Source organism: Muntiacus reevesi, chromosome X (assembly GCF_963930625.1).
Source record: "Muntiacus reevesi chromosome X, mMunRee1.1, whole genome shotgun sequence".
Classification (NCBI taxonomy): Eukaryota; Metazoa; Chordata; class Mammalia; order Artiodactyla; family Cervidae; genus Muntiacus; species Muntiacus reevesi.
In genome coordinates, this window is record NC_089271.1 from 148972087 (window position 1) to 148988658 (window position 16572).

At 42.8% G+C, this 16572-nt stretch overlaps 1 protein-coding gene across 1 annotated transcript; it reads right to left on the minus strand.

Moving 5' to 3' along the window:
• Nucleotides 1–10902: 10902 nt before the first annotated feature.
• On the minus strand, nucleotides 10903–16343 carry RAB39B (RAB39B, member RAS oncogene family). The gene is made up of 2 exons (XM_065915725.1): nucleotides 16025–16343; nucleotides 10903–13625 (listed from the first exon to the last, which is right to left on the minus strand). The coding sequence occupies exons 1-2, from the start codon at nucleotides 16237–16239 to the stop codon at nucleotides 13199–13201; spliced, it is 642 nt and encodes a 213-aa protein (XP_065771797.1). The 5' UTR covers nucleotides 16240–16343; the 3' UTR covers nucleotides 10903–13198.
• Between the last annotated feature and the right edge of the window lie 229 nt (nucleotides 16344–16572).

Sequence of the window (16572 nt, forward strand, 5' to 3'; positions counted from 1 at the left end):
GTGGGGTATACTGAGCACTGGCTATGGAATTCAGTATTCATATTGTAAACATTATCTAGTATGACTTTTGTTAACCCACCTGTTTCTGCTTTTTCCCCACCCCCAAAAAATATTTGCATGGAGTTGTCATTAATACAAACGAAGTTTTTCAGAGTAACATTTTTTAAAAAAATGTTTCGAACACTTCAAGTGAGATAGCAATGGGAGGTTTTGGAGAATCAATTTTGTGTCTTGCAGAATTGAATGGGATGCGAACACTAGGCAACTGGGGAACAGGGGATTTGGATGAAAATAGAAACTTGAAACAAAAATGTCAAACACACTAACTTCCGTTGCCTTCCTCAATAGAGGTTGCAGGCTTGTCTGTCCTTAAGGTAAGGACGGTGTTTCTCCTGTTTGATCTCCTTCCCTGGGGTGTCTTCTTGTCTCCCCATCTCTCAGCCGCAGTCACAGCTGAGACTTTGTCAATCCCTGCAGCGCCTTCTTAATCTCCACCTCAAGCCATTCTGTTCTCTTCCAGGTTTTCACTGTCCCCCACATCTTGACTTCTTTCATGGTCTGTCTTGTTCAAGTCCTTGAACACACCACAAATGCTTTGTTCCCATTCCTGCTTTGCCGTCCTGACCTGGATAAGCCAGTGTCTTGTTTAATTGGACAACCAATTCCCAGCACTTTAAAGTCAGGGATGCAAGGCTCCACCATCCGTAGGTCAGCTGTTCAGACCTCCACGCCCCCATTCTTGCTCCCAGCTGTCAATATCTGTCAGCCTTGGCTGTCGTTCTGTCACTCAAAAAAGTTAGAATAGCATTGAAGCATGTATATTACCATATGTGAAATAGATCGCCCGTCCAGTTTCGATGCATGAAACAGGGCACTCAAAACTGGTGCTCTGGGATGACCCGAGGGATGAGTTGGGATGGGAGGTGGGAGGGGGGTTCAGGATGGGGAACACATGTACACCCGTGGCTGATTCAAACCACTCCAATATTGTAAAGTAATTAGCCTCCAGTTAAAGAAATTTACAAAAAAAAGTTAGAGAGAAACCACACCCCCCCAAAAAAGCTTTTGTTCTTTACATCTATGTCTCTTTGGCTGTAAAGAACAGAAGCTTTTTTTGTGCTGTGGTTTCTCTTTAACTTGTTTACTGTAAAGTAATTAGCCTCCAATGAAAATAAATAAATTAATTTACAAAAAGAAAAAAAAGTAAAAGAGAAACCACATCCCCCATAAAAGCTTCTGTTCTTTACATCTGTATCTCTTTGGCTATAAAGAACAGAAGCTTTTTTTTGTACTGTGGTTTCTCTGTAACTTTTTTTTATTGTAAAGTAATTAGCCTCCAATTAAATAATTTAAAAAAAAGCTTCTGCAAGAGGCCCCTTGCTGAGTGTGGCCCCCAGCCTATGACTGCCTCCATCCACAGTTGCCTCACCCAACTCAGTTCTGCCTACTGTCAGTCTCTGGCCACCCCACCCTCGCCAAGACATGTGGACCATCATAGGCATTCTGGGCAGTATGTGAAGCATCTTGAATGTGCCTAGGGGCGGCATCTGCTCAGCCAGGTTCTGGCCTGGGTGGTGCACACATTCTGTCCCCAGTGCCAGTGACCAAACCTGTTTGTCCCCTCATCCTTGTTACTCTTGGCCTCTGATGGCCTAGAAGTGAAGTGAAGTTGCTCAGTCATGTCCAACTCTTTGCAACCCTGTCGACTGTAGCCCCCTAGGCTCCTCCGTCCATGGGATTCTCCAGGCAAGAATACTGGAGGTGGTGGCCATTTCCTTCTCCAGGAGATCTTCCCGACTCGGATCGAACCCAGGTCTCCCATGTTGTAGGCAGACGCTTTACTTTCTGAGCCACCAGGGAAGTCTTAAATAACAGAAATGTCTTTGAGTTTTTTCTGGAGGCCGAAGTCTGACATCGATGGATCTGCGGGGCCACCCTCTAATGACAGCTTCAGACTCTGTCTCCAAACGAGGTCAGATTCACTGTGGTGACCTCAACACATCTTGCTGGGGGCACACAAATCAGCCCATCAGAGGCAGAGCGTGGCCCTGCAGATTCAGGAAATGTCAGGAGCGTGGGCATCGTGTCATGGTCCACAGCAGAGCAGCTGGCCTCTCTCCATTTTATGCCCCTCCCCGCAACCAGGGCCCCTCTCTCCTGCATCCTCAATCTTTCTCCACTAAATTTTTCTTATCTTAAAAACAATTCTCTCCTGGCCTCTCTTCCCCTCAAGCTACCATCCTCATTTCTTTGCCCTTCGCAGAACGCATTGTCCTGAAAGTGTTTGTACTCATGGTCCCCATTGTTTCTCCTGTTTCTCTCCTGTTCTCAGTCAGATGGAGCTAACACGGAAGATTGCTCTCTCCTCCTGAGATTCCCTCTTGGCTTTTTAGGATCCATGCCTGGTTTTCCTCCCACCTCTCTGCCTGCTTCTTCTCACGTTCACGTGCCAGTGCTTCTATCCCCTAGACCTCTGGTTTTTCATTCACCCTCCTGTTGCAAGGGCTTCCCTGGTGGCTCAGCCAGGAAAGCATCTACCTGCAATGCAGGAGACCTGGGTTCAATCCCTGGCTCAGGAAGATCCCCTGGAGAAGGAAATGGCAACACACTCCAGTACTCTTGCCTAGAAAAGTCCATGGATGGAGGAGCCTGCTGGGCTACAGTCCATGGGGTCACAAAGAGTTGGACACAACTGAGAGACTTCACTCACTTCGTGTTGGAAAACACTCCCTCTGCCCTGGTGAGCCTCAGAATTTGGTCTCCAACTTGGACCTTGTGAGCTCAGAATTTCGGACTCCTGTATCCAGCTGCTTACTTGACAGTTCCATCTGCCAAACTTCATGGGCATCTCAAGCTCAACGTGTCGAAAACTTAACTCCTTCCCTTGCCTCGCTTCCAACTCAAGTCTACCCACACTCCAACATATTCTGATTTCCTATTTTTCCATCTGCAAACCCTGACTCTTAACATTGTGGTGTATCCAAAATGTGACTGACTTGTGAGCTTCTCAGCTATGATCCTGGTCCAAGTCCCAACATCTGTCGCCTGGATCACCGCCACAGCCTCCGGAGTGGGCTGTCTGCTTCCATGCTTGCCTCTCTGCAGTCCACCATGTGAAGAGGTCAGAGGTCAGGGCATAAGCCAGCATCCTGACAATGGTCTAAATTCATTGACATGAGCTGGCTTCCACTCCGCCCCTTTGCCTACCTCATACCCTTCCCCTTGGGCCTTCTGCTCTAGCACGCCTGGTTCTGCTCTTCCTGGAATGGACTCATGTTGCTCCCATTTCAGGACTTTTCTTGCTTGCTATGATTCCCTGGTGACTCAGACGGTAAAGCATCTGCCCGCAATGCAGGAGACCTGGGTTCGATCCCCAGGTCTGGAAGATCCCCTGGAGAAGGAAATGGCAACCCACTCCAATATTCTTGCCTAGAAAATTCCATGGATGGAGAAGCTTGGTGGACTACAGTCCATGGGGTCGCAAAGAGTTGGACATGACTGAGTGACTTTTCACTTTCACTTTCACATTCTTTCTTCCTGGAAAATGCTTCCCCATTTTGTCCAGATGTACAGATGTTATCTACATGGCTTCCCCCTGAACTCTTCTAAATTCAAGTCTCTGCTCAAAGATAACCTCTTAAATGAGCTTCTTAAGGCCACCATACACATGTTGGAAAGGACTGGCCCCCTGCACAACACACACAAATGTGTGTCCTTACTCCTCTTCCTTGCATTATTTTCCCATGAGTACTTAACTCTAGTATCAGTTCAGTTCAGTCGCTTAGTCATGTTCGACTCTTTGTGACCCTATGGGCTGTATGTAGCACGCCAGGCCTCCCTGTCCATCACCAACTCCTGGAGTCTACCCAAACCCATGTCTATTGAGTCGGTGATACCATCCAGCCATCTCATCCTCTGTTGTCCCCTTCTCCTGCCTTCAATCCTTCCCAACATCAGGGTCCTTTCCAATGAGTCAGTTCTTCGCATCAGGTGGCCAAAATATTGGAGTTTCAGCTTCAGCATCAGTCCTTCCAATGAATATTCAGTCCTTCCAAGGAATATTCAGTCCTTTAGGATGGACTGGTTGGATCTCCTTGCAGTCCAAGGGACTCTCGAGTCTTCTCCAACACTACAGTCCAAAAGCATCAATTCTTCGGTGTTCAGCTTTCTTTATAGTCCAACTCTCACATCCATACATGAATACTCAAAAAACCATGCTAACAAAGGTCTGTCTAGTCAAGGCTATGGTTTTTCCAGTGGTCATGTATGGATGTGAGAGTTGAACTATAAAGAAAGCTGAGTGCCGAAAAATTGATGCTTTTGAACTGTGGTGTTGGAGAAGAATCTTGAGAGTCCCTTGGATTTCAAGAAGATCCAACCAGTCCATCCTAAAGGAGATCAATCCTGGGTGTTCATTGGAAGGACTGATGCTGAAGCTGAAACTCCAATACTTTGGCCACCGTATGAGAAGAGTTGACTTGTTGGAAAAGACCCTGATGCTGGGAGGGATTGGGGGCAGGAGGAGAAGGGGACAACAGAGAATGGGATGGCTGGATGGCATCACCAACTCGATGGACATGAGTTTGAGTAAACTCCGGGAGTTGGTGATGGACAGGGAGGCCTGGCGTGCTGCGATTCATGGGGTTGCAAAGAGTCGGACACGACTGAGCAACTGAACTGAACTGACTAGATGGACCTTTGTTGGCAAAGTAATGTCTCTGCTTTTTAATATGCTGTCTAGGTTGGTCATAACTTTCCTTCGAAGGAGTAGGTATCTTTTAATTTCATGGCTGCAGTCACCATCTGCAGTGATTTTGGAGCCCAAAAATATAAACTCTAGTATGGATGCCACTGTTTAATAGGGACAGTCCTGCTTTATACTTGTACAGAAGTTAACACTCTGTTCTTACCTCCCCCCTTCTGCCTTCAATCGTGTTGGCTTGGTTGGGAATTCTGACTGCAGCACAGAAAAGGGAAGGCCTTTTATGTAGGTAACATAAAAATTAATACATTGAAATGCAGAAAAAGTAAAAAAAGCATAAAACAAAGAACACAACGGATTCTTTGGAAATACCGATAAAAATAGGCAGACCTCTAATAACGGCCTCTGAATAATAAAAGAAAAAACAGAAACATGTAACATTGTAAATGAAAGGTTTCTATCCACAAATACAGATACTTTAAAATTATACTAAGCACAACTGTATGCCAATACATTTGAAATTCTAGATGGAAGATACAACTTTCAAAGAAAATATAAATTACCAAAATTTACCTACAAGGATTCATGTGTTAATTTAGACAGTCTATGTACAGCTATGTTGTTGTTTAGTTGCTCAGTCGGGTCTGACTCTCTGAGATCCCATGAACTGCAACACATCAGGCCTCACTGTCCTTCACTATCTCCTGGAGTGTGCTCAAACTCATGTCCGTTGAGTCGGTGATGCCATCCAACCATCTCATCCTCTGTCGTCCCCTTCTCCTCCTGCCTTCAATCTTTCCCAGCATCAGGGTCTTTCCCAATGAGTCAGTTCTTCGTGTCAGGTGGCCAAAGTGTTGGAGCTTCAGCTTCAGCATCAGTCCTTCCAATGCATATTCAAGGTTTATTCCTTTAGGATGGACTGGTTTGATCTCCTTGCAGTCCAAGGGACTCTCAAGAGTCTTCTCCAACACCACAGTTCAAAGTATCAGTTCTTTGGTGCTCAGCTTTCTTTATGGTCCAATTCTCAAATCCATACATGACTACTGGAAAAACCATAGCTTTGACAGTAAAGACCTCTGTCGGCAAAGTTATGTCTCTTCTTTTTAATATACTGTCTAGCTTTTATTCCAAGCTTTTCTTTTTCTTCCAATAACTTTTCCAAGGAGCAAGTGTCTTTTAATTTCATGGCTGCAGTCAAATCACTGCAGAAAATAAAATATGTCACTATTTCCAATGTATCCCCATCTATGACTTCCATGAAGTCATGGGACTGGATGCCATGATCTTCACTTTTTGAATGTTGACTTTTAAGCCAGCTTTTTCACTCCCCTCTTTCACCTTCGTCAAGATGCTCTTTAGTTCCTCTTTGCTTTCTGCCATAAGGGTGGTGTCATCTGCATATCTGAGGTTATCGATATTTCTCCCAGCAATCTGGAATTCAGCTTGTGCTTCATCCAATTCAGCATTTCACGTGATGTACTCTGCATATAAGTTAAATAAGCAGGGTGACAATATACAACCTTGACATACTCTTTTCCCAATTTGGAACCAGTATGTTGTTCCATGTCCAGTTCTAAGTGTTGTTTCTTGACCAGCATGCAGGTTTCTCAGGGGGCAGGTCAGGTGGTCTGGTATTCCCACCTCTTGAAGAATTTTCCACAGTTTGTTGTAATCCACACAGTCAAAGGCTTTAGTGTAGTCAGTGAAACAGAAGTAGATGTTTTCTGGAATTTTCTTGCTTTTTATATGATCCAAGGGATGTTAAGAAATTTGATTTCTGGTTCCTCTGCCTTTTCTAAATCCAGCTGGAACATCTGAAGGTCCTCAGTTAACATACTGTTGAAGTCTGGCTTGGAGAATTTTGAGCATTACTTTACTAGCATGTGGAATGAGTGTGATTGTGTGATAGTTTGAACATTCTTTGACACTGCCTTTCTTTGGGATTGGAACGAAAACTGACCTTTTACAGTCCTGTGGCCACTGCTGAGTTTTCCAAATTTGCTGGCATATTGAGTGCAGCACTTTCACAGTGCTTCATCTTTTAGGACTTGAAATAGCTTAGCTGGAATTCCATCACCTCCACTAGCTTTGTCCATAGTGATGCTTCCTAAGGCACACTTGACTTCACATTTCAGGATGTCTGGCTCTAGGTGAGTGATCTCACCATCGTGGTTATCTGGGTCATGAAGATCTTTTTTTGTATAGTTTTTCTGTGTATTCTTGCCACCTCTTCTTAATATCTTCTGCTTCTTTTAGGTCCATACCATTTCTGTCCTTTATTGAGCCCATCTTTGCATGAGATGTTCCCTTGGTATCTCTTATTTTCTTGAAGAGATCTCCAGTCTTTCTCATTCTATTCTTTTCCTCTATTTCTTTACACCGATCACTTAGGAAGACTTTCTTATCTCTCCTTGTTATTCTTTGGAACTCTGCATTCAGGTGTGTATATCTTTCTTACTGGATTGAGGTTGGGCAAGAAAAAATCATGATTCAAACCTATATCTATAGTACACATTGTAGAATAGAAATATCGGTGAACAAGATGAATAATGTTCTTACTTTCATGGACCTTACAACTGGAGGGGTAGCCAGAGGCCAGATCACGCATGGCCTGGTAGCCATGTTAAGAAATGTCAAGTTTGTCTGGACTTTGTTCTAAATGTGATGAGAAACTGTTGGTGGGTTTCAAGCAGGTGAATGACTTGATGTGATTTCCTTTTTGAAAAGATCATTCTGGCTGTTATATTGAAAATGTATCATGGGAATAAGAGCTGAAGTAAGGAGACCACTTAGAAAGATAGTAAGTAGTTCAGCAAAGAGCTGATAGTGGTTTGGACAAAGGTGAAAGCAATGTGGGGTGGAGAAAATGGCAAAGTTGGCTATATTTTGGAGAAAGAATTGATAGGACTTTATGACCTATTTGATATGGGAAGCGAGGGGAAGTGAGGAAATAGAACAACTTTTAAGTTTCTGTTGAACAAGGGGGTAGATGGTGTCATTTACAGAAGCAAGTCTGGGGTTGAAGGAGCTTGTTTTGATTACCATTGATTTCATACTGGATATGTCAAGGTTGAGGAATTTGTGGATGTGTTTAGTAGGTAAGTTGGTTGTATTGGTATAATGCACACAAGAGTGGACTGGAATCCTTCAGTTGGGAGTCATCAATACAAAGGCAGTAACTAAAATCATAAAAGATTGGGCCTCCAACAGAATTAAGAACATCAACTTACTGAGAGGCTTGGTGTTAGCAGAAATCACTCCACCAGCACTATACTGGCAAAGGTCGTGCATGCCTTCCTGCTCCCTGAAATTCTAGGAATATCTTTTCAGACTTGTCTTTTTGAACCCACTGCTGCATGGGGATACTATTGTCTACTCCTTCCTGTGAAACTGTGCTCTCAAGGTTTCCCATTCTCTCCTATGTTTCATTACTTTGCCAACAAAGGTCTGTCTAGTTAAGGCTATGGTTTTTCCAGTAGTCATGTATGGATGTGAGAGTTGGACTATAAAGAAAGCTGAGCAATGAAGAATTAATGCTTTTGAACTGTGGTGTTGGAGAAGACTCTTGAGAGTCCCTGGGACTGCAATGAGATCCACCCAATCCATCCTAAAGGAGATCAATCCTGGGTGTTCATTGAAAGGACTGATGTTGAAGCTGAAACTCCAGTACTTTGGCCACCTGATGTGAAGAGCTGACTCATTGGAAAAGACCCTGATGCTGGGAAAGATTGAAGGTGGGAGGAGAAGGGGACGACAGAGGATGAGATGTTTGGACGGTATTACTGACTCAATTGACATGGGTTTGGGTGGACTCCGTGAGTAGGTGGTGGACAGGGAGGCCTGGGGTGCTGCAGTCCATGGGGTCACAAAGAGTTGGACACGACTGAGTGACTGAACTGAACTGAAGTTCCCTTTCCCTAAACCTTGTTTAGGGAAACTCCTTAGGGCAGACTAAGGAGTTAGACTACGTTGCACTGTCAGGAACAACTTCTCAAGCCGCATCTTCTCTAGAATCAGGAAGCTGCTTGCAGATTTCAGCAGCTGTTGGTTTCAGAACTTGATGGAGGTCAGGGAGAAATCCATGCAGACATCTCAAGGTAGAGAATCTAAGATTGAGTGAAGGGCAAGTACAAACACCCTGAGGTGTGAATCTGCCGGGGGTGTTTGATGAACAAGACCACACAGGTGATGCAAAGGGGTTGAACTTCATTTTTAAAAGTTTTTCTGAAGGCCACTGGAAATATTTTGGGTTTTCAGCTGACTAAAATGGATAACCACTGGGGCATTACGAGCAGCTGATTGCTGATAATAAATGTTTTATCAGGCTCCCTCTGGCTGCTGTGTGGAGAATAGACTCTGGAAGCAGGGAGATCAGCGATCACAACTTTGGCAACAAATGACAGTGTGACATGTTACACTTCTGACCATAATAGACATTCAAATGGAGACGTTGGCTACACACTTGGTTCTAAACGTGTAAACTTCATGGGAGAAAGAGATGAGCTGGAGATAGAAATTCAGGACTCATTGGCTGACAGATGATATTTACAGTCATGTAACTGAATGATATTGCAGTTTTGGTCTTTCCCTCCTTTCTCCCTGCCCTCCCTACCTCCCTCATTCACTCATGATTATAAAAGTGATAAAGCTTATGCCCAGACTCTGAATCAAACATTTTCCCTTTCTTCACATGTGTGTTCAGTTGCTCATTTGTATCCTACTCTTTGTGATGCCATGGACTGTAGTCTGCCAGGCTCCTCTGTCCATGGGATTTTCCAAGCAAGAACACTGGAGTGGGTTGCCATTCCCTTCTCCAGGGGATCTTCCCAACCCAGAGATAGAACCTGTGTCTCCTGCATTGCAGGTGGCGTGTTTACTGCTGAGCTATTGGGAAGGGCTTCCCTTTTTTTTCACTCTGCCACCAAATATGTGCTATAAACCCTAGGCAGTGTATGGAACTCTTGTGGTGTGACCTGGGCTCCATACTGCAAGTGATCCTGACACAAACTGCACACCTTAGTAGTACCTGAAAAGAAAAAAGCAATGTAACCTTGAGAAAAGAAGACTTTCTAAGGAAAGCAATTGTAATAGGCTACATGGCATCTATCTGAAGCAAATAAAACCTCTAATTTCAAAAGATACACGCACCCCAGTGTTCACAGCAGCACTATGTAGAATACCCAAACCATGGAAGCAATGTAAGTGGCCATCAACAGGTGAATAGACAAACAAGATGTGAGATATATATATATATATATATGATATGTTTTATATATATATATATTTATGATATATGATATGATATTTATATATAGTGGAATATTACACAGCCATAAAAAGGAACAAAATTGTGCCATTTGCAGAAACATGGATGGATCTAGAGATTATCATATTAAAGTGAAGTAAGTCAGACAGAGAAAGACAAATATATCACCTGCATGTGGAATCTAAAAAATACAATAAACTGCTGAATATAACAAAACAAAAGCAGATTCATGGATATAGAAAACAAATCAGTAGTTCCTAGCAGGGAGAAAGAAGAGGCATGATGGTGTAGAGGATTAAGAGGGACAAACTACTATGTATAAAATAAATAAGGTACAGGGATATATTGTACAGCACAGGGGATATAGCCAATATTTTGTAATAACTTTAAATGGAGTATAGTTTATAAAAATACTGAATCACTATTTTATACATCTGAAATGAGTATAATATTGTGAATCAACTATACTTTAATTAAAAAACAACCTCCCAATTTTTAGGAGCTATTTAATAAAAATAGTTAAAATTTAAACAAAAAAACCCTTGACTAAAAATTGCAATGATTCATATTTAGGCTTCACAGAACAAATGTTTGCAAAGGTCATATGGCATTTCCAGGCATTAGTGAGGTCTCTGTGACTTTCAAGCTGATTATCCTGTAACTTTCTGGCTTTAAGATATTGGTGAATACTGTTGTGCGTATGTCCCACCTACCTGATGTTCCTGGTAGCAGTTGCTACACTGTAGGGACAGACTCCTCTGGAAATAGCTACAACACACACTTGGAATCTCACAGTCACATAATCAACCATTTTACTAAATACAAGCATATTTTCATTCACATACAGCTAAAGTTTTTCACATTTCATTACAGTGCACAACAAAGTGAGGAAAAGTACACAGTACATTTTATTCTGGAATATGAGGCAATCTAATCCAACATGCAGTTGTGGTCTTTGTTAGTGGTCTTTACAAGTTAGTTTATCTTGTCTTCACCTATGTAGTAAAATAGCTTCTAGAGCTTTACCCTTAATATTGTACTAACACCGGACTTTTTCACACATTTTCCAAAACCTACTTATTGCAGTGACAACAGCACTGAATTCTACTAAAATGAGTTTTAAAGTTCTAGAACTTGTTTAAGCAGTTAAGCCCAGCCACTTCTGCTGAATCTATGATGAGTATTTTTAAACCTGCCTAAATATGCAAAGAATGAGAAAAATATACATATGTATTTAAGTCAAGAAAACGATAGAGAGTTTTGTTTCTATCCTTTTTTTCTTGAACTGACAGAATCCAGTAAACTCTCATCTATCCACTGGATAATCTTGCTTTCAGAATCTTCTAAACATAATTAAGTATAGTAGTTGATGAAATTTTGTGTTAGCCCAATTTACTATCTTTTATTTGTCTTCTACAACCACAAATCTGGTAACAGTTACTCTACCCAAGCTAGGTCATGCTAAACCAAGGAAGAGATGATGATTGGGTCACTTGTAGTAGATGCTGCAGGTAGGTCCAAGGTGGTTTGTTTCCATAATTTTCATGATTTTGTTGCTTTATTCTGGCTGAAGTAAATCCTTCAAATTTCAGATTCAGTTATATCCATTCTGAAATTCAACACCATATGTCAAAGCAATTTACCATCCTCAGGCGTTCCTATCACAATGGAAGTGAGAAACCTGACTCTAATCAGAATAGTTTTTTTTTTTTTTTACTACTAAAAGTATGGCTTTTGCCTAGCTGAACTGGCTACAGTCAAAAAATCATTTAAAGCATCACCTCTCTTCAAGAAGATAATGGAACCACAAGGCAACCATTTCAAGTTTCTGATGCAACTAGTTAGCTGTCTGTTCACCTGAGAATTAAGAGTTAACTTTGTAGGGTAGGTAGAAACCCAGTGTAGACATATGGCAAACAAGGAGCCAAGGTCATTGTGAAGTGAGTATTTACCCCCATCCCACTCCCCGTTGCTGTATTTAGTTCCTTTCAATAATATATCCACTGCATTTCAGTGATAAGAACACTTATAACCCAAACAGTTCTAATGTGTGTTCACTGTGCAATTATTCACTTGTGTAAAATCCTCTTTTTGATAATACCTGAATGGGCTTTACCTTTGACTTATGCCCAGGTTTCCTCAGGGTTAGAGCTGAGTTATAATCAATAAGGAAACATATCCTAACATGTAGAGAATATTTATTTGCAGTCATATCTCTTCCAAAGTAAACAATAACAGTTTATTCATTGGACAGCAGGATGATGCAGTGAAGTAAGAACCAGGAGTCAGAAGACCTTCACTTTGGCCTAGTGACTCTCCTCTGCCTCTCAGGTAATTTTTTTGTAAACTGGGGAAGAAAACCTCATGGCCTCTTACAATGATCAAACAGGTCATTCAGTGAACCATAATGTGTCTGTAAGTGTGACAGCCCCTCCTAAGCAGGTGTTTACGTTCAGATCATAGTCGCCAAAGCAGTGAAACCCCAGGTGTGGTCAGAGGTGAAAGGGGGATGGCATTGGCGTTAATAGTATTTCTCTCTTCTAATTCCATGATAATTTGCATGGGAAAATTTCTTAAACACGCTGGTTATTCTTGCACAAGACTGTACATTTTTTTGAATGTGATAATAACAGTGTATAAATTGACTCCCTCTTGACATTCACACCATTTTTTTTTACCAGAACACCAGGCCTTGAATGGGTCTTATGAAAAGACTGGCCCATACCCCTCATTTTACAGATGAGCTGTAGAGAGCTAATTGGTACCTTTTAACCAAACCCCACACATACATTTAGTGCAGGATATTCTCATTGGTTGGGTCGATATCACTCGTTTTTGTAGGCTTGATCATTGTTCCCAATGTGATACTTTACTCCTTTTGACATATTTTATTATGATCATGACCTATGCAACACCAAGAAATAGTTGTCCTAACTGTGGGTGTACTTTCCTGGGGGGCCTGGTTCCCTGGACCTCAGCTTCTTGACACACGGTCTACAAAGGGCATACAGAGCAGCCAGTGTGCAGCTTGGGCCACAAAACAGGGCCAGTTCCAGCCCCCAGGTTCCACCACCCACCCACTCATCACCTGTCCGAGGGCCCCTTGGGGAGGAGGCTCACTTGGTATCCAATATAGAGGTTTAAGTTCTCTTGAGCCACACGATGAATCTATCATTTTGATCAGCTGGAAGTCCAGGTGGGACAGCAGGTTTTGGAGACACAAGGGCTGACTAGCACAAACATCTTCTCTCTGATTTGACTACCTCTTCCGAAGAGTGAACCACGTTGGGGACAAATCCACTCTTCACCCCTTCCCAGCCCTCCTGGATAGTAATATCCCCCCTTTTCACCAGCTCATATATGTCTCTCGTCAGGTCTGTGAAGGCCTTCTCCACGTTAATGGCGTCTCGGGCTGACGTTTCAATGTACTTCATGCCATATGCAGCAGCCAGTTTCTCAGCCTCGTGGCGAGTCACTTGCCTCTGTGTATCCAGGTCACACTTGTGACCCACAAGAACGAATACAATTTGGTAGGGCTGGACGTGTACTTTGGTCTCTTCTAACCACTCGTGGACATTCTGGAAAGACCTGCGGTTGGTAATGTCAAATAAGAGAAGACCACCTACTGAGTTCCTGTAGTAGGCACGAGTGATGGATCTAGAACACAAGAGAGAAGTCAAGATTGAATGCCAAGCCCAAACTGCTGTACTTCAGTGAACTCAAACAGTGGTCTCTAGTTATCGACAGAGTCCTTCGGTGAAAATGCTTTTCTCTTTGTAACAAAGGAATACAAACGTCATTCCATCATAATAACGATACATGAATTTGCAACTGAGCTAAACTTTTCAATTGAGCTAAACTTTGAGATGGTATCTTCTAGAAATGAAAGCTCGTGGGCTTACAGGCACTTTCCCTCAACTTAGGTCAAACCATAGTTAACCTGTCCATTCTTGCCACTGAAGAGCTGAATGAGACTTCCTCTTCTGCTAAGTGGGATATCTAAGTAAAAACTTATCATGAGGCAAATGAAATAATGGATTAAGTATTCTGTCACCTGGAGAGTTCATTACAAATGATCATAGTTGGCATAGGATTTTCTAAAAAAGAAAAATGAATTTATGATAGTTGACAGGAAAAACAAGTATATATCACAAAAGTGCTCTATTTATCATTACCATATTTCTCTGTTAACTTTTTATTTTCATTAAACAGAGGTCTTCAATCTCTTCTGTGAGGAGGAACACGATTTTGTTTTACTTTTCAGGCCATGTGGGAATAGGAAAAAGAGGGATTGTCTGCAAAGACCTTGAGCCAAGTGTCTGTCTGCCCCACTTCAGAGAGGCTGACTCAGGAGCCACCAGGTGGGAAAAACTACCTAAATAGACAAAGCTTCCCCTTAAAATGATATGATTTATTTAAAGCACTGTAATCAGAATGTTTCTAAAACCTATTATACATTTTCTTTACTTTTGAAACAGAAGAAACCACATATATTTTTGCTTCTTGATTTGAGGAGCTTCATTTTCAATGTGCATTATGGTACTTTTCTCAGGGTGTCTTAGACATTATAGAACTATTTGCTTATCCAGTCACTTCCCTTAGACTACCATGCTTTTTGACCTATGTCTATTTTTAGTTTTTCTTTCTCCTTGGATGAAGAACATAAACAATGAGGGGCTCAATAGCTTAAGCCTTAGGACAAATGGCCCAGTAATAACAGAACAAACATTGTCCAGGGAATGAAGTCCTAGCTAGATGATGGTAAGAACAAAACAGCAAAAAATATTCTTAATGTAAACAAAGTTAAAAGACAAATGAAAAACTGGAAAAACACTGTACAACATCCATGACAGAAAGGGATTAATATTCTTAATATATAAAGAACCCTTAGAAGTCACTGTCATCCAATAAATAATAATCTGTGGATATGAAAATGCTGTTCACACAGAAAGAAATTGAGACAAACACAAAAGATACCTTTTTTCGCTTATAATATGAAACATGAAATCACAAGTTCAAAGTGAACCTGGACAAGGATATTTGTTTGCAGAAGTGGGGAAGTGGAGACAAGTCTAAATTTTCTCTTCTCCCCACCCCTCTTCAACCAGCTAACAAATATCTTCTATGCTTGATTCATGTTCACTAGATAAATAATGATTATTGAGGCATCTTGATTGAGCTTCGGTTGCTCTGCATGACTGTAGCTCAAAGTTTTCTGTATGCTGCTCTGACTTTTGTCATTATACATGTAGTTTCCTCACACTCATCAGGTGTCATTGTCTCCAGTAAGCCTTCCCTCATCTGTGTCCATACATGTAATTACGAATGATACATACTACAAGTGAAGCAAAGGGTTGGAAGAGAAAATTCCACCTGTTTATTGATCACTCAATAAGTGCTAAGTGTTATCGTAGGCAGTGAGCCTACAAATATGAACAAGGCATTCTTTTGTGTAATTACTGACCTAGGCCCCCCTCCACTATACTAGCAGAGACATTGTAGGAGGGCAATGCCTGTGTCTATTTTGTTTACATGGCATCCCCTTGCAGGAGTTTCCTCCAGCTGTTTCCCCAGCCATACATGCAGTGTCTGGCAGAGTGAATGATCATTGCATGCGTGCTAGTTGCAAAAAAGATTCAATCATCACATACATCTCTATTTCTATCTAGTATTTATATTTCTGTCTATATCTTTATCTCTGCATCACCTATCTAGATCTGTCATCCTACATTAGGATGACCTGGGAACATTTTTTGAAATGTAGCATAGGGACTGAAATTGATGAATGACAGTGATCAACTCCAGTGAGTTGATTAACCACCAAGGGGGCAAGTTGGTAGAGTTGTGGTACGAGCAATATGTATTATTGACTGCCAGGATGCATCTTTCCCTGTACTGAATTCCCATCTAGTTGAAGGTGGGCTTGAGCAGAAACTCTCAGAGCCTCGCTACCTTCAATAAGGGCGGCGACCGGGACCAGGAAGTCCTCCTCCCCCGGGGATCTGGAAAACCCAGAAGACCCTCCCACTGCTCACGGGCCGAGTCTGCGCTCCCACCTGAACCTCTCTTGACCCGCGGTATCCCAGATCTGGAGCTTGATGCGTTTTCCGGGTTCGATCTCCACCAGACGGGAGAAGAAATCCACCCCCACCGTCGGGTCCGAAACCTGGGCAAAGCGGCCCTCGGTGAAGCGGCGGATCAGACACGACTTGCCCACCGTGGAATCCCCGATGACAATCAGCCGGAACTGATACAGCCAGATGGCCTCCATGGCCGAGGCTCGGCAGGTCTCCTTGGCCCGGGCCGCGGGCGGCGAGATGGGGGCGCCAGGCCAGGGCCTCGGAGAGCTCGACTTGGTCCTGATCTAGATCGGCCACGACGGCATCGTTGGCCTGGGAGCCTGAGGCCAGGTAGGCCCAGGCGCGGGGAGGACCGAGGGATGGATGCTGCGCTCGCGGAGGTGATGAAATGGCAGCAGCATCAGCACCACGCACTCTGACTCATCACTGACAACAGGCTTACTGTAATCCTCCAGGTAGAGGCGACGCCCAGCACCGCATTGTCTGTAAGAGCAGCGCACACGGAAATGGCCGGGGGTCGGGGG